The sequence below is a fragment of the Cnephaeus nilssonii genome (assembly GCF_951640355.1).
Source record: "Cnephaeus nilssonii genome assembly, chromosome: 8".
Classification (NCBI taxonomy): Eukaryota; Metazoa; Chordata; class Mammalia; order Chiroptera; family Vespertilionidae; genus Cnephaeus; species Cnephaeus nilssonii.
Genome location: NC_137079.1, coordinates 38,629,652 through 38,651,497, shown reverse-complemented (window position 1 = coordinate 38,651,497; position 21,846 = coordinate 38,629,652). Strand labels below are relative to the sequence as shown.

Here is a 21,846-nt window from a genome sequence, read left to right as displayed (position 1 = left end):
CAAATCTAACATTGCTGGGGCAAAGGATAGGTTTATGGAGCTTTATATTTTAAAAAAAAAAGTATTAATAAATTCATTTAAAATGTTATAGAAAATCATTTGCCTTCCAGCAAGGTAGGAAAGTGCTTCCTATTCTAAATATGTACCATTACCAGATGTAATCAAACTTAATCAAGCTTTTGCTTATCTGTTCATGTGTGTATTGATTATTTAGATTTATTTTATTTTTAAGACAGTTTTTCTATTCATAACCTTGCCAACTTTCTATGGTGGTGTTGTCTTTTTTATTAGTTCTTGGGGTTGTTGATATTAAGAACAGTTATCTCGGTCTGCTATATGAACTGCAAATAGTTTTTCCCTAGTCAATAGTTTGACTTTTAATTTTGGTGGCATTCGCTCTGTAAGCACTTAAATTTTATCTGGTCATATATTTCTATCTTTATGATTACTTTCTTTACCTTTACATACATAACAGGTCTTTAGAAGGATTATTATCAACCTGTCATATCCAGGATCACAGTATGTTTTTCTATTTATTTGGACTACGTTTTTAAATAAAAAATTCCCCATAGAGATGTTATTTCTTGTGAAATTTATTTCTATGAGTTTAATATTCCAGTTACTAATATAAAGGCTTTTTTTTACCTTTTTAATTTTTATTTATGTTTTACCATTCTACCTAGTTAGTTCCAGTGAAGAGTAATCACCTCACTAGAGTCTTCTATTATTACTAATATTTTTAATAAGGACTCCTGGGCTTTATTAAAATATGTACATTTCATTTGCAATTAAAATTAATATTTTTTCAAGATTGATTTTGAGGTTAATTGGATTACTTTATTAGCTATAATGATACAGCTGTACAGCAATATAGTAAATAATGAAGTGGGAATAAGAGGAATCCATGCTCCTCATTTTCCATGAAAGTTTCTTCAGCATTTCTACAAAATGGTTGCAGTGAGTTTTGATAATTAATTTCTACTCTGTTTAAGGGCTTCTCTTCTTTTTCAATTCTACTTAAAGAATTTTAGCCTTCAATTTGTTGAGGTAGTGAAATGTACTACAAGAACCCTTGATATTAACCATTTGAATATTCCTAGAATAAACACTAAATGGTAATGCTAATCTGCTGGATTTTATTGAATAACTAGAGGCCTGGTGCAAGGATTCGTGCACCAGTAGGGTCCCTTGGCCTGGCCTGCAGGGATTGGGCCAAAACTGGCACTCCGACATCCCCCGAGGGGTCCCAGATTGCTAGAGAGTGCAGGCAAAGCTGAAAGACTCCACAGGTGCACGACTGGGGCAGGGGAGGGATCAAGGAAGGGCTCCAGGGTGTGTCGGGCCTGTCTCGCCCAGTCCCGATCAGCTGGGCCCCAGCAGCAAGCTAACCTACCGGTCGGAGCATTTGCCCCCTGGTGGTCAGTGTGCATCATAGAGACTGGTTGAACGGTCGAAAATCGTTGGACACTTAGCATATTAGGCTTTTATTATATAGGATATTTTCTTTATAATGTTTGTAGTTACTTTTATATATGAAATTGGCCTATAATTTTACACTATCATGTCATGTTTTATTAAGCTAATGCTAGTTTTATCAAACTTATAGAGTTTTCCATTGTCTGATCTGGAATTGCTTAAATAAAATAAGGAATATTTCATCTTTGAAAGTTGGTAAAGTGCAGTAGGAAAACCAGTGGATCCATTCCTTTTTGTAATGGTAGATTAAAGCTTTCCAGGGTTCTTCTGTCATGTTTCATATCTTGTCCATCAATTTGACCCTTTTCCAAGAAATCATCATTTTCCTCTAGATTTTTAAGAACTGTGTTTAAAGTACATTTTTTTCCAGAAAAGACTGGTTCTGTCAGGGTTCAAGGCTTATCTTACATATTTGGTACCCCTTTAAATCAATTTTGTAGCTAATGTTTCTCAGACCCTAAAAGTAATGTGACTTGGACCACCAAGCCCATGTGAGGGCAGGATTGTGCCTACACATTTTCAGTAAAGCTTACTCTTTTTCCACCCACGTGGGGTCAAGGTCAAGACAGAAGTTTGCCTTATTACTTCCTACTTTCATTGAGGTACAGACTATCGTGTGCCCTGATGTTACATGAGATCTCTGCTCTGATATTTCACTGCACATAGCCTTTTCTCCAGTCCTGAAACAAGTTCTAGGTGACAAGGATATGCAAATGCCCTCAGGGAAACCATTGGCTTTAGTGACCATTGGGCATTTTGCACTCACATCATTTGCCCTTGAGACTATTTCTTAATTTTTAGCCATTCTGCTAAGTATTTTAAACTAGAGGCCCAGTGCATGAAATTTGTGCACTGTGGCAGGGCGGGGGGTCCCTCAGCCCAGCCTGTCCCCTCTCACAGACTGGGAGCCCTAAGGGGATGTCCTACTGAAGGCTTAGGCCCGCTTCCCGTGGGGAGTTGGCCTAAGCCGCAGTCTGGCCTCCCTCTGTGGGAGGTGACCAGGCTGATCAGGGGAAGGCACCAGCCCCATCACCCTGCTGCTGCTGCCACTGCCACAGCTGCCAAGGTGTTTTCATCAACACGGACTCCAGTCCCTTCACCATGAAAAAATGAAAATTTTCTTTAGGCATTTTTCAAGATGTCTCTTTCATAGGATATGACATTTCTTTCTTTCTTTCTTTATTATTATTTTTTTCCTCACCTGAGGATATGTTTCCATTGATTTTTAGAGAGCTTGGAAGAGAGAGGGAAAGACAGAGAGAAACATCAATGTGAGAGGAACACTTCGATTGGTTGCCTCCTGCATGAGCCCTGACCTGGGCCTTGGCCAGGGAGGAGCCTGCAACCTAGGTACATGCCCTTGATCAGAATCAAACCCGGACCCTGCAGTCAGCAGGCTGAGGCTCTATCCACTCAGCCAAACTGGCTAGGGCAGGATATGATATTGCTTAGTCCCTCCAGCAGCAGACCTTAGTTTTTTCCTCCAGGAGTGTGGTGGAAAAACCCTAGATCACCTTCTTGCATTCTTATTACCCAAGTTACCAAGAACACTGTGAGTGGCGGCATACAGGGAGCTTAGCCAATGAGCGGTCAGAAAAGGGGTTTCCTCTACAGCTCATGCGCAGAGGACCCCCCGCGTTCTGTCCACTGGGCTGGGGGCATACCCCGAGCCATGTGGCAGTGGCTCAGAGCACACCCCCAGCCCAGCAGCCCCGCATTCTCTCTATTAGGCTTCTGTCCGCTGGGCTGGGGGTGTGCCCTGAGCTGCACGGTGGCCAACTGGGAGCATGCCCCCAGCCCAGCAGCCCCACATTGTGTCTGCAACCCTCCCTCCCTCCCATCCCCCCTCCCTCCCTCACTCCCTGGCCGGGGCATGGGATGCTATGGGTGCCGCCATCTTTGTCATGGAGTGATGGTTAATTTGCATATTACCCTTTTATTAGATAGGATGTTTTAATATTTAGGGCCATTTTTAGTTGTTTTACCTTTTGGAACTACCTCGTATGTGTTTCCTAAAAATACTTGGTTTTGTGTTTAAACATATTCAAATTATCTAGGTCTTTTGATGGGAAAATTCAACCTGCCCATATTTAATGTACCAAATTTATAGCTGGTCTTATGTTTACTATTTATTGTATGAATGTCATTCTTATTTCATCTTCAAACGGTTTCTTGTTTTTTCTGGCTTGATCAAATTGTTGTTGATTTCTACTCCCTCCTTGCTAATTCAGATGTTCTACTCTGCTTTTCTAATCTTCCAGATTATCCTAATGATAATAAACCAACCTATACTTTTTATTATTTCATTTAATTGGAATTATTGTAAACTCCTTTCTCAGGTAAATTTGCTTACTCACATATCCCTCACACCCTTGCCAATCTACATTTCAAAGTACTTCTATCATCCTGCTCTCCATCAATATCACACACCTTCTTTCATGCTCTCCATCGATATCACGCTCCTGCTTTTCCCAAAATCATACACAAATTAAACTATAGTTTCTTGAATTCTTGATTTTTTTAAAGGTCATTATTTAACATTTTTATCATTTTTCATTTAGATCCAATACCCACCACTTTTCTTTCATCTTCTCTTATCTAGTCCTGTAAATTGAGGTGAATTTATTTTATGATACTTTAGAGTAGTTTCCTCAAAGAAACATTAAGACTTGTATACTCTCTTAATCCTTTCCTATCTAAAAGGCATTTTTAACTCTAACATGAATATTTTGGCTGCATACAGATTCTTAAGTTGCTGTTCTTTTTACTTTTTACTTTCCAATATTTTAGATGAGTCATCAAGTGAGCAACATATTTACCTATCTTGGCCTTGCAGGTTATTTAAGCATTTCAGAGTATTCAAAAGGTATTTTCTTTATGCTTGCAACCAAGGAAGGTCACCAGGATATGCCTAGAAATGCTTTTTTTCTTTTTCTTTTTTCATTTAATCTCCTTAAGATTTAGTGAGTCCTTCTAATCTACAGATTGATGCTTTTCCTCAGTGTAGGAAAAAGCTCTTCTCTTGTTTATTATTATTTGTCTTCTGTCTATTCTCCTTTTCCTTCACAGGCTGCTGTTATTCACCTAGGTCAGTGGTCGGCAAACCGCGGCTCGCGAGACACATGTGGCCCTTTGGCCCCTTGAGTGTGGTTCTTCCATAACATACCATGGCCTGGGCGAGTCTATTTTGAAGAAGTGGCATTAGAAGAAGTTTAAGTTTAAAAAATTTGGCTCTCAAAAGAAATTTCAATCGTTGTACTGTTGATATTTGGCTCTGTTGACTAATGAGTTTGCCGACCATTGACCCAGGTAACTAGCCTCTCATGATTCTAATCATTTTTTTCCCACTTGGTCTCCCATACTAATAATTAGCTCTCAACAATGACCATATCTTTTTTTAAAATTCATTGTTTTGAAAATTTTAGCCAAAGTTACAGAAAGTGTGTTTGTGCTTAAATAATGTCTTTAAGATATTAAAAAAAAACAACACAAAAACAAAACAAACAAAACACCACCTGTTATCTCTTCCATCCATTCTACTTGATTAGGAAACTTATACTAGATGTTCATCTTGGATTTCTGAGTCTCAGCCTTAGTTTCTGAGTCCCTTGGAATAAAAATGTTTTTTCTTTACTTGCTCATGCCTATGTTTGTTTTTATACACTCTCAAGCAAATATGGGGTAGCAGAAAGAACTGCAATTTTTTGATAAGTGACCTAACAACCCATGGCCCTTTGGTGGTAATCAGAAGGAAGCTGCTCCAAGTCAGGATTCCTCACCGGCTGGTGGAATCCATTCCCACCATTTACCTGGTAGTGATTCAGCTTCCAGGGAAGTTCCATTCCTGGACTACCAGCAAGCAGTGTCTTTGAAATTGAGTTTTCTCATCAAGCAAATAACAATGCAAATGGATCCAGCTGCATATTTTATTATGAATTATGATTATTTAAACAGCTCATTCCATCTGTCTTTTTTTTATAGCAAAGTAAAGTAATTAATTGTATTTATATTTAGTTGGATAATCTGTCCAGATATATTTCAGGCATTTTTTAGTATAGTTGACCCTGGAATAATATGGGTTTGAATTGTGTGAGTCCACTTATACACAGGTTTGGGGTTTTTTTCTTCAATGAGTACCTGTACTGTTTTTGATCCATGGTTGGGAGTCTGCAGATATGGAGGGCCAACTCTATGAATTGTTCCATGCCATTTTATATAAGGGACTTGATCATTTGCATATTTTGATATTTGTGGGGATCTTAGAACCACCCCCCCCCTTGAATACTGAGGGACAATTTACATTTTGGGGGAGTTAAAAGTCATGTGCAGATTTTCAACTATGTAGGGGTCGACACCTGGTCCCCACGTTATGGAAGCATATCCTATAAGCATCACCTGAGCATGTGCCCATTCTCAGAACTTTCTGTCAATCCCAAGCAGTCAGCAGTGCAACTTGTGGGAGGGTGGATTCCACTTGTCACTCCCAGCCTAGGAGGGTGCCATTGCCTCTTCACTCTGCTGCCCTGGGACCTTTCTTCTGTCATGTATCCTTTCAGTACATTACACATCTGTGAGTGCTTACAAGGTGTCACTCATTTTTTTAGGAGTGAAGGCAAGATTTGTAAGAGTATCATAAACTTTCATATATATTTTTTGTCACATTACTTGAAAAAAGTTGAAAACAGTACATGAAAACACATAAAACAATATATGAAAAAGCATAATTTTTATTCTTACTATTTTCCTAAATCACTATTTTTCAACATTTATTTAATCGCCTCCCCTTAAGGAGTACTTTTAGATATTTTGTTCCTAATGACCATGCCATATGGCAGTTTTAAACCACAGATATGTGATATATCTGTTTATGCATTTCACATATCTATTTATGCTTTATATAAAGAAAGAATAAGATGTTTTCTGCCTCTTTAAGAACCAATTTCTACCCCGAAGAGGTGTTTTCACCCACTGTTGATAACATATATTCTACAGATATATTAGATTTAGTATCATCATAGTACGGTTTAACTAATTTTCAGCAATGTATTCTTATGAATTCATTAAACAACATATTTTATTATTTCTTCTTCAAATTTTCATTTTATAGTAACACATACGCTATTTAATATATACTATAACCAACCCTCTTGCCAAGAAAATGATCAATAATGAAATGAAGATTTTTAAATTAAAGGTTATTGTTCTAAGAAAAAATAACATATTTGTTCTCAAAACAGCATATAAGGAGAAAAATAAGAAAATGGAAAATGACATGCTTAATATAAATGGAACAATGAAAATTGTTCTGCCCTTTTAATTCAATGACTAATGTGTGCACATTTATAGGTGACAAATTATAAATGAGCTGATTGTGCCAGGCAGGTCCGAGAAGATAAAATGGGAGATTATGACCATATGTGGAAAGATATTTAAAATATATTATTCAAGATTTGTGTTACCATCTCTATTTCATAATTTCAAATAAACGTATGGATATTCATGAGAAAATTAATACTTATTTATCACAAAAGAAGGTTATAGGACCAAAGTCATAAGACACTCAATTTGGGTAACCCTGTTCTCTTAAATGAAATCCAGATTAAATAACACCCAAAGAAATGATTACCTGTGTCATTCTAGAGGTGTCTTTAAATCATGTACACTTAGTCTGTAGTGTACCTTCAGTATCCTATATAAAGAACAAACTTTTGAGATGGATCACTGAATAGTAAAAAACATCACTATTTTATTCTTTTTCACCCATCAAGACCTGCCCAATCCTCCAAAAACAGACAACATAGTTATTGCCAGAAGAAGAAACATATTTAATTAAAGTTTCCCAGAAAGTGAAAAATAAAACTTTCTGGTAATATGAAAGACTGCTGCTGTGGCAAGATGAATTACTTTCTTAATTTGATCTCTTGTGATTAATGAGCTGAAATGTGAGTATCAGATTTCGTTTGAACTAAAATAAATGGCTCTTTCATTTAATTTCATTTTAACAAATATCTTAAAACCAAGTGTCTCCAGAGGAACACAGAAATTACTTTTCTAGAAAAGATAACTTCCTGCAAGATGACTTTCAAAAAGTATGGGCTCATTTATGCTTCAAACGCATAGCAATCATAGACAAACAGGAGACCAAAGAGACATCCTGGAGTCCTAAGCAAGATAAACCTCTCTTTACCAGAAACATGGCCAAAACACACACTGTTAGAACTGCTTGCTTCATTGATCTATCTCTCCTATCAATTTGTGAGTTTCTTTTTTTAAAATTGTTCATCTTCTGTCAATAACACTGTGCTGATAAATTTCTGTTCAATGCACAGTTTAGTCTACAGATATATTTTACATAGCAATTGAAAAGTATTGTTCAAATTTTCTTATTTCTTAAGAAAATGAGAATGCACGTTTTAAAAGTATGTTCCTTATACAATGTAATTTTATGTATATTAATAATAACAGTGTATTATCTTAGATCAAAATGAAAACTCTTACAAAAGAAAGTAAATCTTTACCTTTTTGTATTTATGCATAGCCTAGAAAATAAAGGCAAGTTTTTCCTCTCTCTTAACTAATTTTAAATTAAGGTTAAATAATCTAATGTAACAAAGTTCCCAGTTTCTCAACAGAAGCCAAGAAGCTTTATTTATGCCTAAAGGATGTTTTTTTATACTGCAAGTTGACTCTTAATGGGTTGAGTGGTTTATTTTGGATTTTCAAAATAATTTATTCTAGAATACAATGTGGGAGCTCAAGAAATTATTTCTTAAAATCTCATGGCTTTTTGTGATCTATTTTAAAAAGAAACTTTCTAAAATATTACATAATGCTATTGCCTTAAGTACTGTATCATTATAGTCCATAAACTTGGACTGCTGTCATTAAAACCATTTTGAGGACTAAATAAGACAATACATTCTTTTAAAGCACTTAGCAAAATAATAGAAGGTCCAAAAAAAATTGGTAGCTATTATTGTCATTAGCTTTACTGTGTTTGCTTTTAAAACATGGAGATGTTAGTTGACCTGCTCTGAGTTTCTATAGCTTAAACCAAGATCAAGCTCACTGCTTATTTTTATAAATAAAGTTTTACTGACACACAACCATTCTGAGACCACACTCACTTTTGCACAGCAGTGGTGGAGTTCAGTAGTTACACAGTGGCCTGAAAAACCTAAAATGTTTATTCTCTGGCTCTTTAAGAAAAAGTTTATTGACCCTTGGCTTAAACTCAAACCACCTTTATAAACTTTTTTGGAAAAAATAATATTTTATTAAAAATTAAGTTTGATTAAAACAACCTATCCACACTCATTTAAAACAAAATACTTTTATTCAAGCACAAGTTTCTATACAAAGAAAATTTATAATGTAATTCGAATAAAGACCAAATATGCTTTGGAACACTCAGACACCCAACATCAATCAACCAAAGTGGAACCAATTCTGAATGTTTCAATAGTCCAAGAATATAGTGATACCTATATAATTCAGATAATTAAATCTCCACTATCTAGTTTATTAAAATCAAATTCACTTTCAGTGGTTTGAGAAGGGGGCAACAATTAACAGACATGTGATATGTACTAGATTCTGCTATACAATCTTATATTTCTGGGGGGTTTAAGTTAGAAAAAAATCCTAATATTATATATAAAAAAGAAAATGACAAGGATTTATCAACTACCTCTGGACTCTACCAATCCACTTAAATAGTATTAGCAGATTCTACAATATTAAGTTATTAGAAATTTTGGTGGAATTTTTTACAGCATGATCATAAATGAGCTTAACACATTAGAAAACAGACCAATTTTGTATGCGGAAAAATTAGGTAACATTTACTGGAGCATTCCATTCCCAGTAAATGGCGTATATATTTATTCTACAGGGTTGATTTAGTATGACTGGCCACCACCTTGGGCTGGGTTACAGAAGAAATATTAATGTAATCTATAATGTCCAGCAGATTGCTCCTTCTAGAGAGATTGACATAATCTCAATCATGTGTTGCCATTTCTGTTTTTTATTTTGTCATTAGTGCAGTTTTCATCTCTGGTTCTAATATTATTGTGTAATTCTTCCACCACACCTAACTTTCCACCTCATTCTACCAGAGCCTTTAACTAACCTTTGGGTGTCTTGTTCCATGTTCACCAATTCCTTCTACATTCTCAATCTCCACTCACATAATCAGCTTCCTCTGTCCTAGCCTCAGCTGGTTCTTTCCCAAATGCATAACTTCCCCCACAGTCCTTTTGAGAAGAGGATGCCCATGCTCCAGTGCCCCATATGGCCCACATAGGATAACATGTGGATGAGGACGAGTGCCCCATCCAGTACTCCTCCATGCCCCTTTGACATGTATTCCATTAGGTTAAAACATCCTCTTACAACACTGTCCTGGGGGCTGCCCTCTGTTATCTGTCACTGCCACAGGCCCCTGCCTACATTCCTTTCCCTTAGAACTGGCCTCATGTGGATTGACTTCAATGTCATTGTAAAGATTCAGCCAACACCCTAGCTTGATAGTTCCTTGCTATTTCTGTCTCAACTCCATCATTATGTTTAAGCCACTTACATCCATATAAAACCCTAGATTTTGTATTTACCCAGAATTATTCTAAAATTCTAAACCCTGTGTCCCATTCTCTGATCAAAATCTTACCTTCTAGCTCTTCAAAAATCTTATTCTATCACTTCAACTATACCGGGTTCTTTCTTTGACCATTTAAAGACTCTTTATAGTTCATTTTGTTCTTTCATTTTGTTCTTATTTTCATATCCAACCTAGACCACAGCGTCATCAGTTCAACTCCTTTGCCAGCCACCCGAAGTTCCTAGTCCCTTGTTTCTCAGCTCTATAAGCCTAAAAATACTCTAAAGCTGGATCAATCTAAATGTTGCATTTCTCCCCTTTATGCAAGGCCTAAGAAAGGTACAGACCTGCCTAAATTGGTATCTCTATAAATTTGTAGTCTCAAAATTTAGCTGTATCTTCAACATGGCATTTCATATATCTTTAGTTAGCTGTTTTGCATTCTCCACAGTACCCACTTCCTCTCTCCTTTCTCCACAACCTTCCCAATTCATTGCCTCATCATCAGGACAAACAGAAATCACTTGATGGGAATTTCTTTAACATTCAATCTCTGCATGACAAATTCACTTGCAAATATTACTATGGGTCCATATTTCTCTCTGCTTTTAATGACAATGCATTCTTTGTGTGATGGTTTTGTAACAAAATTATAGGTGCTGATTATAATTGCCTATTTTAAAAAGACATTGGTTAATAAGATTATATAGGTTTCAAGTGTACAATTCTATGATACATCATCTGTATATTGTATTGTGTGGTCACCACCCAAAGTCAAGTCCCTTCTGTCACCATATATTTTATCCCCCTTATCCTTTTCTACTCCCCACCCGCCAGCCCCTTTTCCCTCTGGTAACCACTATATTGTTGTCTGTGCCTATGAGTTTTTTTGTCTTGTTTTCTGATTGTTGCTTTCAGTTTTATATCCCAAATATGAGTGAAATCATATGGGTTTTGACTTTTCCATCTGACTTATTTCACTTAGCATGATATTCTCAAGATTCATCTATGTTACTGCAAATGGCAGTATTTAGTTTTTTCTTATGGCTGAGTAGTATTCATATATATATATATATATATATATATATATATATATATATGACATCTTCTTTATTCAATCATATAATTTATTCATGAGCCCTCTCATTGGTCCTCCACAGCATAAAAAACTTATTTACTGTCTATATTTTTTACTAAACTGTAAGATCCATACACCATACAGCAACTAGGCAGCATCACATTACAAAGACGCCACTCCAGTGAAAGTTTGGTACTAATGATGACTTTGTTACAGGAAACAAGCCTCCATGAAGAGAGGAATTCATAAGTGACTTCTGAAAATGTCTTATACCCACATAGATGTTTATATTCAACTAGAGGCCCGGTGCACGAAATTCGTGCATGGGGGTGCGGGGCCCCTCAGCCCAGCCTGCACCCTCTCGCAATCCAGGACCGCTGGCTCCTAAACACTCACCTGCCTGCCTGCCTGATGGCCCCTAACCACTCTGCATGCCTGCCTCATCACCCCTAACCATTCGCCTGCCTGCCTGATTGCCCCTAACTGCTTGCCTGCCTGCTTGATCACCCCTAACCGCCTCTGCCTCAGCCTCTGCCACAGTGGCTTTGTCCAGAGGACATCCGGAATGACGTCCAGAAGGTCATTTGGCTGTCTGGTCTAATTAGCATATTATGCTTTTATTATTATAGATAAGTGTATACCATCAATTATTTTCCTGAAAAGTTTATGCATGAGTGGATTGAATTTTTGTGGACCAAATAAATTTTTAAATGCACTGGGGGAATTCTCGAAATCTAGGAGGACTCAACTTTATGGCCAATTGATTTTTTTATGTGAAAAATGCTTTTGTAATAAAAATAAATGGCAATTTTTCTGCTTTTTAAGTTTACATTTTCATATATTTATTTAGTATGTGTATACCTCACTTATATGATGAATGGGTTTCTAAAGAGTTATATACCGGTACATCAATCAATTTTCCCATAAATACGTAATCACTGAATTCAAGATATATTTTAGAAATAATTTTTCACAATGACAAAACATAGTGGTCTTTGGAAATCAGAAAAAAATATGTAAGAATCAAATATTAACAAAGTTATTGAAACAGTAAGAAGTACTACTTTAAAATTCTAGCTGGTATGTAGAAGAGGCTTATTAAATCACTAACCTATCTGCTTCTGGCTTGACATCTTTAGTGCAGGTTGTAACAGCTCAGTCTCTAGTAGAGAAATTATTGTACTATCTATTTCAATTTCCCTCCAGCCCCGTCCTTGGTACTGTTGAGCTGGCTTGCTTGTTTACAACCTTCTGAACCAGTGCTTGTTTATACTTAGTAGGAAATAGACTACAGCAACATGAAAAAGGGAGAGACTATGAGAGGTGGACAGGAAAACAGCAAGATGGCCAGAGAAACACCCAGGGCAGAGGGTTACCCTGACGATGCAACACACTGTGGGGAAGATACTTAGGCTCATGGTGACAGGAAATAAACCAGGCAACATAGTGACCAAGGGAAACACTTGAGAAACAGCTTTGATTGAACTCAAGTAATTAACAAATTGAAATTAATATTCACATTTATAAAAGGCACCTTTACCCCAGTGAGCAGCTTACCTCTGCAAGGTAGAACTCATCATATTGCCTTCGGAAGCTCTCCCCTTTGTGATAGTTGCTAGCAGCCACTATCACATCCACCGTCACCATGCTCAGGATGAACATGTGGAAAACTGATGACCGCATCATTTGCTGAGGAGGCAAAACAGATGAACTGTTAACAAAGAAATAACCCTTACGATTAAACATAATTGTGTGCCGAGACCTGGACATGCAACATCTTTGTGACACCCTGCTGTGCAGAGCAGTGCTTCTCTAACAACTTGACGAATGTCCATCACTGCTGAACAGTGTTAGCAAAGGAATCTGTCTCCAGGCAGTGCAAAATGACTAAGGACGTAGTTTTGGAGACTTTTAGTTGAAAATGGAAAAATATATTCATTTCACTTGTATATAGCTCATATCTGAATTTTCATTGGTGAGTTAGGTAGCTTTTATCCTTAATACTGACTATATGAAGGAATTATTTTTAAAAAGCTAATATCACTAAACAACTGTTGCTTCATTCTGTTAAGAGAAAATGCTACTGAAGATAAACACATTTTATTTTATTTATTTTAAAATGTATTTTATTGATTTTTTTAGAGAGGAAGGGAGAGGGATAGAGAGTTAGAAACATCGATGAGCATCGCCCAGCTGCCTCCTGCACACCCCCTAACTGGGGATGTGCCAGCAACCAAGGTACATGCTCTTGACCGGAATTGAACCTGGGACCCTTCAATCCACAGGCTGACGCTCTATCCACTGAGCCAAACCAGTTAGGGCGATAAAAACATTTTAGATAGCCCTAGCTGGTTTGGCTCAGTGGATAAAGCACTGGCCTGCAGACTGAAGGGTCCCAGGTTCAATTCCTGTGCGCCTGGGTTGCGGGCTCGGTAGGGGGCATGCAGGGGGCAACCAATCAATGATTCTCTCTCATCATTGATGTTTCTATCTCTCTCTCCCTCTCCCTTCCTCTCTGAAATCAATAAAAATATGTTAAAAAAAAACACATTTTAGGTATAATCATAAAACTGGAAAAGTGGGATAAACCTAAGGTCTATTTTTTATTACTTCTGTAAATTATTTATTTAAATTATTATTTTTAATAATTTATGTTTAAACCACTTTATTGAGGTATGATTGACATAAAATAAAAAAGCAGTACCTATTGAATGTATACATTCAATGAGTTTGGGAATAAGTATACACCCATGAAACCACCATCATCAAAGCCATAAGCATATCTGTCACCTTCCAAAGTTTCCTCCCACCTCCTTTATTATTATTATTATTATTATTGGTAAGAACACTTAACATAAGATATATCCTCTTAGCAAATTCTAAGTATACAATAAAGTATTGGTAGCCATAGGTACTATGCTGTATAGAACTTATTTATCTCAAATAACTGAAACTTTATATAAATATTTTTTTAAAAATTATACTACAATAATAACTGATGTTTACATTTATACTCACTATGTGCCTGCAGCTATTGTAGGTGATTTACATAAATTAACTCATTTAATGCCATAATAGCATCAGGAAGTTACTCTAATTTTAGAGAAGGAAACTGAGTCTCAGAGAAGTTAAATAACTTTCTCACTGTCACATAGGTGGAATCATAATTTTCACCTAAGTCTGGTCTAAGTCCAATTCACCACTCCAAAATAATAACTATTATTATAAAGGATAACATGTATTGAATGCTTACTATGTTCCAGGCCATACTATAGTTATGTTATGTACTTTATGTCTTTTATCTCCACCATAGCCCTTACATGATGGGATATATTGCTCATTTTTTCCAGTGAGTTCAAAGAGACTAAGTCATTTGTCTGAGGTCACACAGCAAGTACACAGCAGAGACGGGCTATGGTACCCAAGTCTGTTTAAAGTCCTTTACAGCATAGGAAATATAGTCAATAATATTGTATTAACTATGTATGGGGCCAGAATTCATAGACAATAATATTATAATAACTATATAATAATTATATTGGGAGACCACTTTGTAAAGAACATGATGTCTAAGCACTTTGCTGTATATTTGAAACTGATACAGAATAATATTGAATGTAAACTGTAATTGAAAAAAAATACTTAAAAAGTAGGTAGATAGATAAAGGCACACTTTTTTTGGTTAAATTATACTTTGTGATCTAAAAATATCTCAAAGATGATTATTATTTTAACTAGAGGCCCAGTGCACGAAATTCGTGCATGGACGGGGGTTGTCCCTCAGCCCAGCCAATATGGGACCCGGTGGGATCGGGCCTAAATGGGCAGTCGGACATCCCTCTCACAATCCAGGACTGCTGGCTCCCAACTGCTTGACTGCCTGCCTTCCTAATTGCCCCTAACCGCTTCTGCCGGCCAGCCTGATCACCCCCTAACCACTCTGCTGCCAGCCTGTTTGCCCCCAACTTCCCTCCTCTGCCGGCCTGGTCACCCCTAACTGCCCTCTCCTGCAGAGTTGATCACCTCCAACTGCCCTCCCTTGAAGGCCTGGTCCCTCTCAACTACCCTCCCTTACAGGCCTGGTCCTTCTCAACTGCCCTCCCTTGCAGGCCGGGTGCCTCCCAACTGCCATCTCCTGCTGGCCATCTTGTGGTGGCCATTTTGTGTCCACATGGGGGCAGGATCTTTGACCACATGGGGGCAGCTATATTGTGTGTTGCAGTGATGATCAATCTGCATATTACTCTTTTATTAGATAGGATAGAGGCCTGGTACAGAGGTGGGGGCCAGCTTGTTTGCCCTGAAGGGTGTCCCGGATCAGGTGGGGGTTCCCTTGGGGTGTGGGGCAGGCTGAGCGAGGGGCCTGTGGTGGTTTGCAGGCCGGCCACGCCCCCTGGCAACCCAAGCAGAGGCCCTGGTATCTGGAATTTATTTTCCTTCTACAATTGAAACTTTGTAGCCTGGAGCGAAGCCAAGCCTGGGGCTCCCTCCGAGGCCGGCAGCCATTTGTGTTGGGGTTATAATTGAAACTTTGTTGGCTTAAGCGGGTGGACCCGGCCAGGGTGTGCGGAAAGCTTTGCTTCCCCTGTTGCCGGCGGCAACCCTGGCCTGCTCTCTCAAGCTCCATTCTGCCACCTTTTCTGTTTGAATTTGTTTACCTTCTATAATTGAAACTTTGTAGCTTGAGTGGAGGCTTAGGCCTGGCAAGGGCAGGCGGAAAGCTTGGCTTCCTCTGTTACCTAGGAAACCTTGCTCTCTGTGACTGTAGCCATCTTGGTTTGGATTAATTTGCATACTCGCTCTGATTGGATGGTGGGCATGGCTTGTGGGCGTGGCTTGTGGATGTGTCGGAGGTATGGTCAATTTGCATATTTGTCTATTATTAGATAGGATGGCATCTTTAGTATAATTCATGAGTATATATGAGAGACACAATGTGGAGAAAAGTCAAAATTAATTAAAAAATATAAATACATGTTTTTTTTTAAAAAGTCCAATCTGGGACAAACTTCCTGCTGTGGGGTAGAGAGAGTAGTGGCAGAAGGCCCTGGGCAGCAGCACTAGAGAAGCAGATCTGTGGAAAGGAGATAAGAGCACAACAAACCACTGCATCACATTCCTTTGTGCCCACTTCTCGGGGACCAGAGCCACCATGCTCCTCTTTCCCGATGATCCCTCCCTTCTTCTCAGTACTTAGGGGCACATATCTTTCCCTTTGATGTGACCTGAGAATTCTTCAGTCTTTGCAACTATAAGAAGCGAACTAATGCCCTAACCGGTGTGGCTCAGTGGATGGAGCGTCGGCCTGCAGACTCAAGGGTCCCAGGTTCGATTCCGGTCAAGGGCATGTACCTTGGTTGTGGGCACATCCCCAGTAGGGGGCATGCAGGAGGCAGCTGATCGATGTTTCTCTCCCATCGATGTTTCTAACTCTCTATCCCTCTCCCTTCCTCTCTGTAAAAAAATCAATAAAATATATATTTTAAAAAAAAAGAAGCGAACTAAAGCAGAACCTGGGAATGGGAAGAAGAGGACTGCCGCTGAGTGCTGTCCCTGCATCCTCATTCATGATGTCACGTGGCCTTCATTGCCCTGCAGTGGTCATTAACAGCATGGGCTGTAAGGCAAATTGTGTGGCACTTCACCACACACAAGCTCTGGGGCTCTGGGCCAGTCATTTAAACCTCTGTGTGCCTCTCTGTGCTTCACTTTACTGAATTTTCTCTTCAGTAAAGTGAAGAAAATAGTGGCTACTCCAAAGGTTGTCATCCATTTTAAATAAGTAAATATTGAGAAAGCCCTTAGAATAGTGCTGGCATATTGTAAGTGTTTTATAAAGATATGCAGCAAAAATAAGTGCCATTCTGTGAATCAGGTATTTTTTTTTTTCTATTCAGGAGTGAGAAATTAATAGGCCAAGGTCAAATAATTAATTATGCTGTATATTTGGTGGAGTCCACAACCAAGCGAGATAAATAAAAGTCATAATGTCTAATACCTTGAGAGAGCCATTGGAAAAGCAGACATTTAATAAGGTTTTGTGTCACCATGGCTATTGAGGCATTCCTACATCCATTTGCCTTTGGTTTTATTTTGGAGGTAATACAAAATCAAATTCCAGAACTGCCAATCAACATAATTAAATGTATGTCAATTTACTTGCAGAAACTACTGACCTTCATAACATAGATAAGCAAGTCAGTTGGCAAGTTTCTATTCTCATTAGAATTTTCATTGTTATTTAGTCTTTCTTGCATCGTGAGAGTCAAATTCCATAACTATTATTCCCTTTCTATACTCCTTTCATTTCAACTGATTTCCACTTCATTTGCATGACAGAAAAGCCACAACTTTCTCTTTCTATTTTCCTTAGCTCTGGGTTTATGTCTTAAGTAAACTGTTATTACTGAAAGGTCCAAACAAAGCTTTTAGGCATGGCTGTCAAAAATCTTTAAAATTGGTTTTGTAACTGTCACAGCTTCACTTTGGTGCTGTCATTATAATTAGCTTTTTTTGGTCTGAATGTCTACGTGTCCCTGTTGGTACAGAGTCATTAAAATAATCTCTTGCAAAGGATTTTGATATACTGGAATCACCATTGCTTTGCTTTCTCCAAAGTAACAACTTTCAAATGTTAAATAAGAGTTAAAGTGATAAGTATGTGCAGTAGCTAAATTTAAATATTCAAACCAGTAACTCCAGCTTTAAAGTTGCTAGTGAAAGGGGCCACTTCAACTCAATTCAATTCATCCAATGTGTGAAACTGGCTATCGGCTTCCTTACTGTAGAACAGCTGGCAACCCTACATTTAAACTCGTGTTTGTATCTGTGGGACAGTCCAAATGTATACCCTTCAATTTTTTATTTTCTTATAAAAATTAATGTAAAGGAAAATGTTTATGTTGAGTCAGTGCCACAAAATAGTATTATAACTTGAAAATTTCCAAACTATATATTATTTAATATTGATAGATAATTTATATAGAGATATAAACTCATATATACATATTATGTGTATATACACATACTAGTATATATTTACATATATATGTGTATATATACATATATTTATATGTAAATATAAATATATGTACACACACATATATATATATATATATATATATATATGTATATATATATATATACACACACACATACATAGATATTTAGTATAAGACTCTTCAGGTCCTGCATTTGTATTTAAATTTTTAAATTTCTTTTCCATCGCTATGTCATTTTGGTTTAGATATTTTTTAAACCCGAGAAGTTTTGTATATATGTTTACTTTGGCTTTGATCTGAGAATGACTGATTTCTGTATGTGACAGCTGGAATGGCCAAATACGAAGAGACAATAATAGAATCATCCCCAAGGCAGCAATATCTGTCAAAAATACTCCGGAGCCTTGCTACTCAAACTGTGAATTCTAAACCATCAGTTTCCTGAGAGCATATTGGAAATGCAGGGATCTCAGGCCTCTCCCATACCTACCGAATCAAAATCTGCATCTTTAAAAAGGCCCCCTGATGATTAATGTGCATATTAAAATCTGAGAGTCTACACTGTGGTAGATATTCCTTGGGTTGCAGGTTAAACTGGATGACCTATACAATTTTTTTTTTTTTTTACAAATTCGCAACCTCATGACTCTAAAAAATTTCTATAATCACTGAATGGAATATAACAAATACTGGTTAGAATACTAGGGTAACATATTAGGATATACCATCACAAAATGGATGCCTACCTTCCCCCCTATCTCCAATTCAAGATAAAAAATCAACTAAACCAGTTTGGCTTCATGAAGACAAAATTATGTGATGGCTTTTCAATCATTTCGGGGGTATTATGAAGACAGCATCACAGACTCATGAAGCCTAGAAATGAAGCCTCTAGAAACTGGAAAAGGCAAGGAAACAGTTTTTTCCTAGAATCTCTAGAAGTAGTGCAGCCTGTTGATACCAGTGAAACCCACTTGAGACCTGTTAAACTATCCTATCTAATAAGGAGGGAATATGCAAATTGACCATCACGCTGTCACAAAGAGGGTGGCACCCATAGCCATAAGGTGGCCGTGCCCAGTCCCCTCAGCCCTGCCGAGTCCCACAGTCCTTTCAGCCCAGCTGGGGGTGGGGGGACGGCAGGCACATGGTGCGGCCGGACCTACCCTCAGCCCCACAGCTGCCCAGGGCCGGCCCGAGGCATAGGCAAGCATTGGATCTCAGCTGCCCAGTCACCCAGGATGGGTCTGAGGTGCAGGCAAGCCTCAGATAGCAGCTGCCCAGCCGTCCAGGGCCGCCTGAGGCTCAGGTAACCAGGGCCGGTTGATGCTTGCACTGCCAGCAGTGGCAGCAGCAGAGGTGTGATGGGGGCATCGCCTTCCCCTGATCACCGGGTCAACTCCTGCCCCTGAGGGCTCCCACACTGTGAGAGGGGGCAAGCCGGGCTGAGGGACCCCCCCTCCAGTGCATGAATTTTCATGCACCGGGCCTCTAGTAAATAATAAATTTGTATTGCTTTGAGTCACTAGGTTTGTGGTAATTGTTACAGCAAAAATAGAGAATTAATACAAGTATTATTTATGATTTAATATGACAACAACATTTTTCACTGATTCAATACTTCTGGCATACCATTATTACCTGTGTGCATTTATTCAATAGCTCTCAAATCCCTACTGTGTATCTAAAAACCAGTAGGTCCTGGGAATACAGGATGAAGTAAAACAACTGTGCCTAACTCCAGGACCACAAATTTGGGCAGATCTAGAGCTTAGAGAGCTGTGGGTTTCCTTGTATAAAATAAAAGTCAAAGTGAGTTTTAAAAATGGCATTGTACTGCACCTGGAGGCAGGCTGGGGCGCGTCCCTGGGGCTTGTTGACATCCACAGCTACCAGCTGCCATCCACCAGCAGCGTCTTCATGAAACATCTTCAAGACAAAGAGGGAGATGAGTCAGAGACACTTAATAAGGAACACTGAGAACTGTAACTTTATATCTCCAACATTTTATATTTTTTATCAAAGATTTGTTTTCTTATAGATTTATATTTAAAACCTGAATCTTTTCAATTATGATCATCTTAACACTGAAAACTTAAGTGAATAATAGTAACACAAGTGAAATAAGCCAGAGAAAGACAAGTATCACATGATTTCACTTACATGTGGAATCTCATGAACAAAATAAAGCAAAGAATAAAACAGATCCAGAGACATAGAAGCATGGAATAGACTTGAGGAATCTCAGCGGGAAGGCAGAAGGGAGAGGCAGGAAGAAATTTACCAAAGAGCTTATATGCATAGATTCGTAACCCATGGAACAGACAATAGTGTTGTGAAGGCCTGGGGGCGGGGGTTGGGAATGAGGAGGAAGGGGACAATGTCGGGGGGGGGGGGGGGGGGCAACTGTAATACTTTCAACAATAAAGATAAATTAAAAAAAATAAAAAGTAAAATCTACTGCAACTAAAAAAAAAAAAGAATAATGGCAATAGCTTGAATTTATTGAGCACTAATTATGTATCAGGTCCTTTCTGTTCTACATATATTTTATATATAATTGCCCAAATATTATTTTCCATGAGACTTTAAAATAGGCATTTTATCCCCATTATATTTCTTATTACATATTAAAACTGGGAGAAAATGAAAATTAGAATTCCAAAGCATTGCGTTTGTTGTGTTTTTACTAGAAATGGTGAATTTTTATCTTTATTTAGTGGACACCTCTCAGTGAGCTAACAGAAAAATGTTCTCAGGATAAATAATATAAGAATTGGACATGTGGCATAGGTATAGAGGCTGGTGTTATTTTAATGACAGGAGACTGATGTGTCACTTAATAGACTTCGTGAAATTATTTTAACTAGGCCAAATTAATCTGCTCAGTAGAAATTTTATGTACATATTAATAAAGGGAAACAGTAGTTTCTTTTGGCTTACAATACATAAGTGATGAAATTCAGGACAGGATACTTAATATCAGATACTAAAATCTGACATCCATTGAATTGGATATTTAGGTTGGTGGATGCCTAGGATATTATCTTACTGCATATTTTACTATTTCAAAAATTAGTCGTCTGTCAATATTACATCCAGCTGGAAGACATTTCCCACTTTCAATTTCTTAGGGGTGTGTATGAGCGCGCGCGCGCGCGCGCATGTGTGTGTGTGTGTGTGTGTGTGTGCGCGCGCGTTGGGGTGGTATGGGGATAATGTGAAATTCAGGATTTTTATTTTTCTAAGAAAAGACAGTACAAGCACTCACTGTTTTATTCCTGCCCGAAATTGCTGTTTCATACACATAAGTAAACATCTTAGCCATACTATGTCCTCATGTTAATCTGACTCTGTCCAAAGGGGAATTGTTGACGGAAATATGAGAGGATAACAAAAATCCCTTTACCGTTTGTTTTCCTGTTACTTTCTATATAATGGCCCCCACAAAACCTCTGGCATTAATTTCCCTGCAATTTGTTTCTATGCTGTGACTGAGAGGCAGGTTGAATGAATTTCCTCACTTTAGAATTAATTTTAAAAGGCATTCTTAATGGTAGAATTAAGCACATCCCTTATGAACGGGCTCATTTCAGAATACATACATTGGCTGAAATGCAAACCTATTAAAGTGCCTTTTAAAGTTCCTGTCAAAATTGTGGGAGTCTCCTTTTAAGGAGGAAAAGACA

The 21,846-nt window shown here is 37.9% G+C and overlaps 1 protein-coding gene across 3 annotated transcripts in view; it reads right to left on the bottom strand.

Moving 5' to 3' along the window:
• The window catches only part of NALCN (sodium leak channel, non-selective), a gene marked incomplete at both ends in the record, with an annotated part of 271,462 nt that overhangs the window by 163,116 nt on the left and 86,500 nt on the right, over window positions 1-21,846 (bottom strand). For 2 of the 3 annotated variants that reach the window (XM_079779627.1, XM_079779625.1), the window contains 2 exons: window positions 12,714-12,845; window positions 20,000-20,086. In XM_079779627.1, coding sequence (XP_079635753.1) covers window positions 12,714-12,845; window positions 20,000-20,086 — 219 coding nt within the window. The remainder of the gene's footprint in view (window positions 1-12,713; window positions 12,846-19,999; window positions 20,087-21,846) is intronic. The other variant, XM_079779626.1, reaches the window with a different exon arrangement.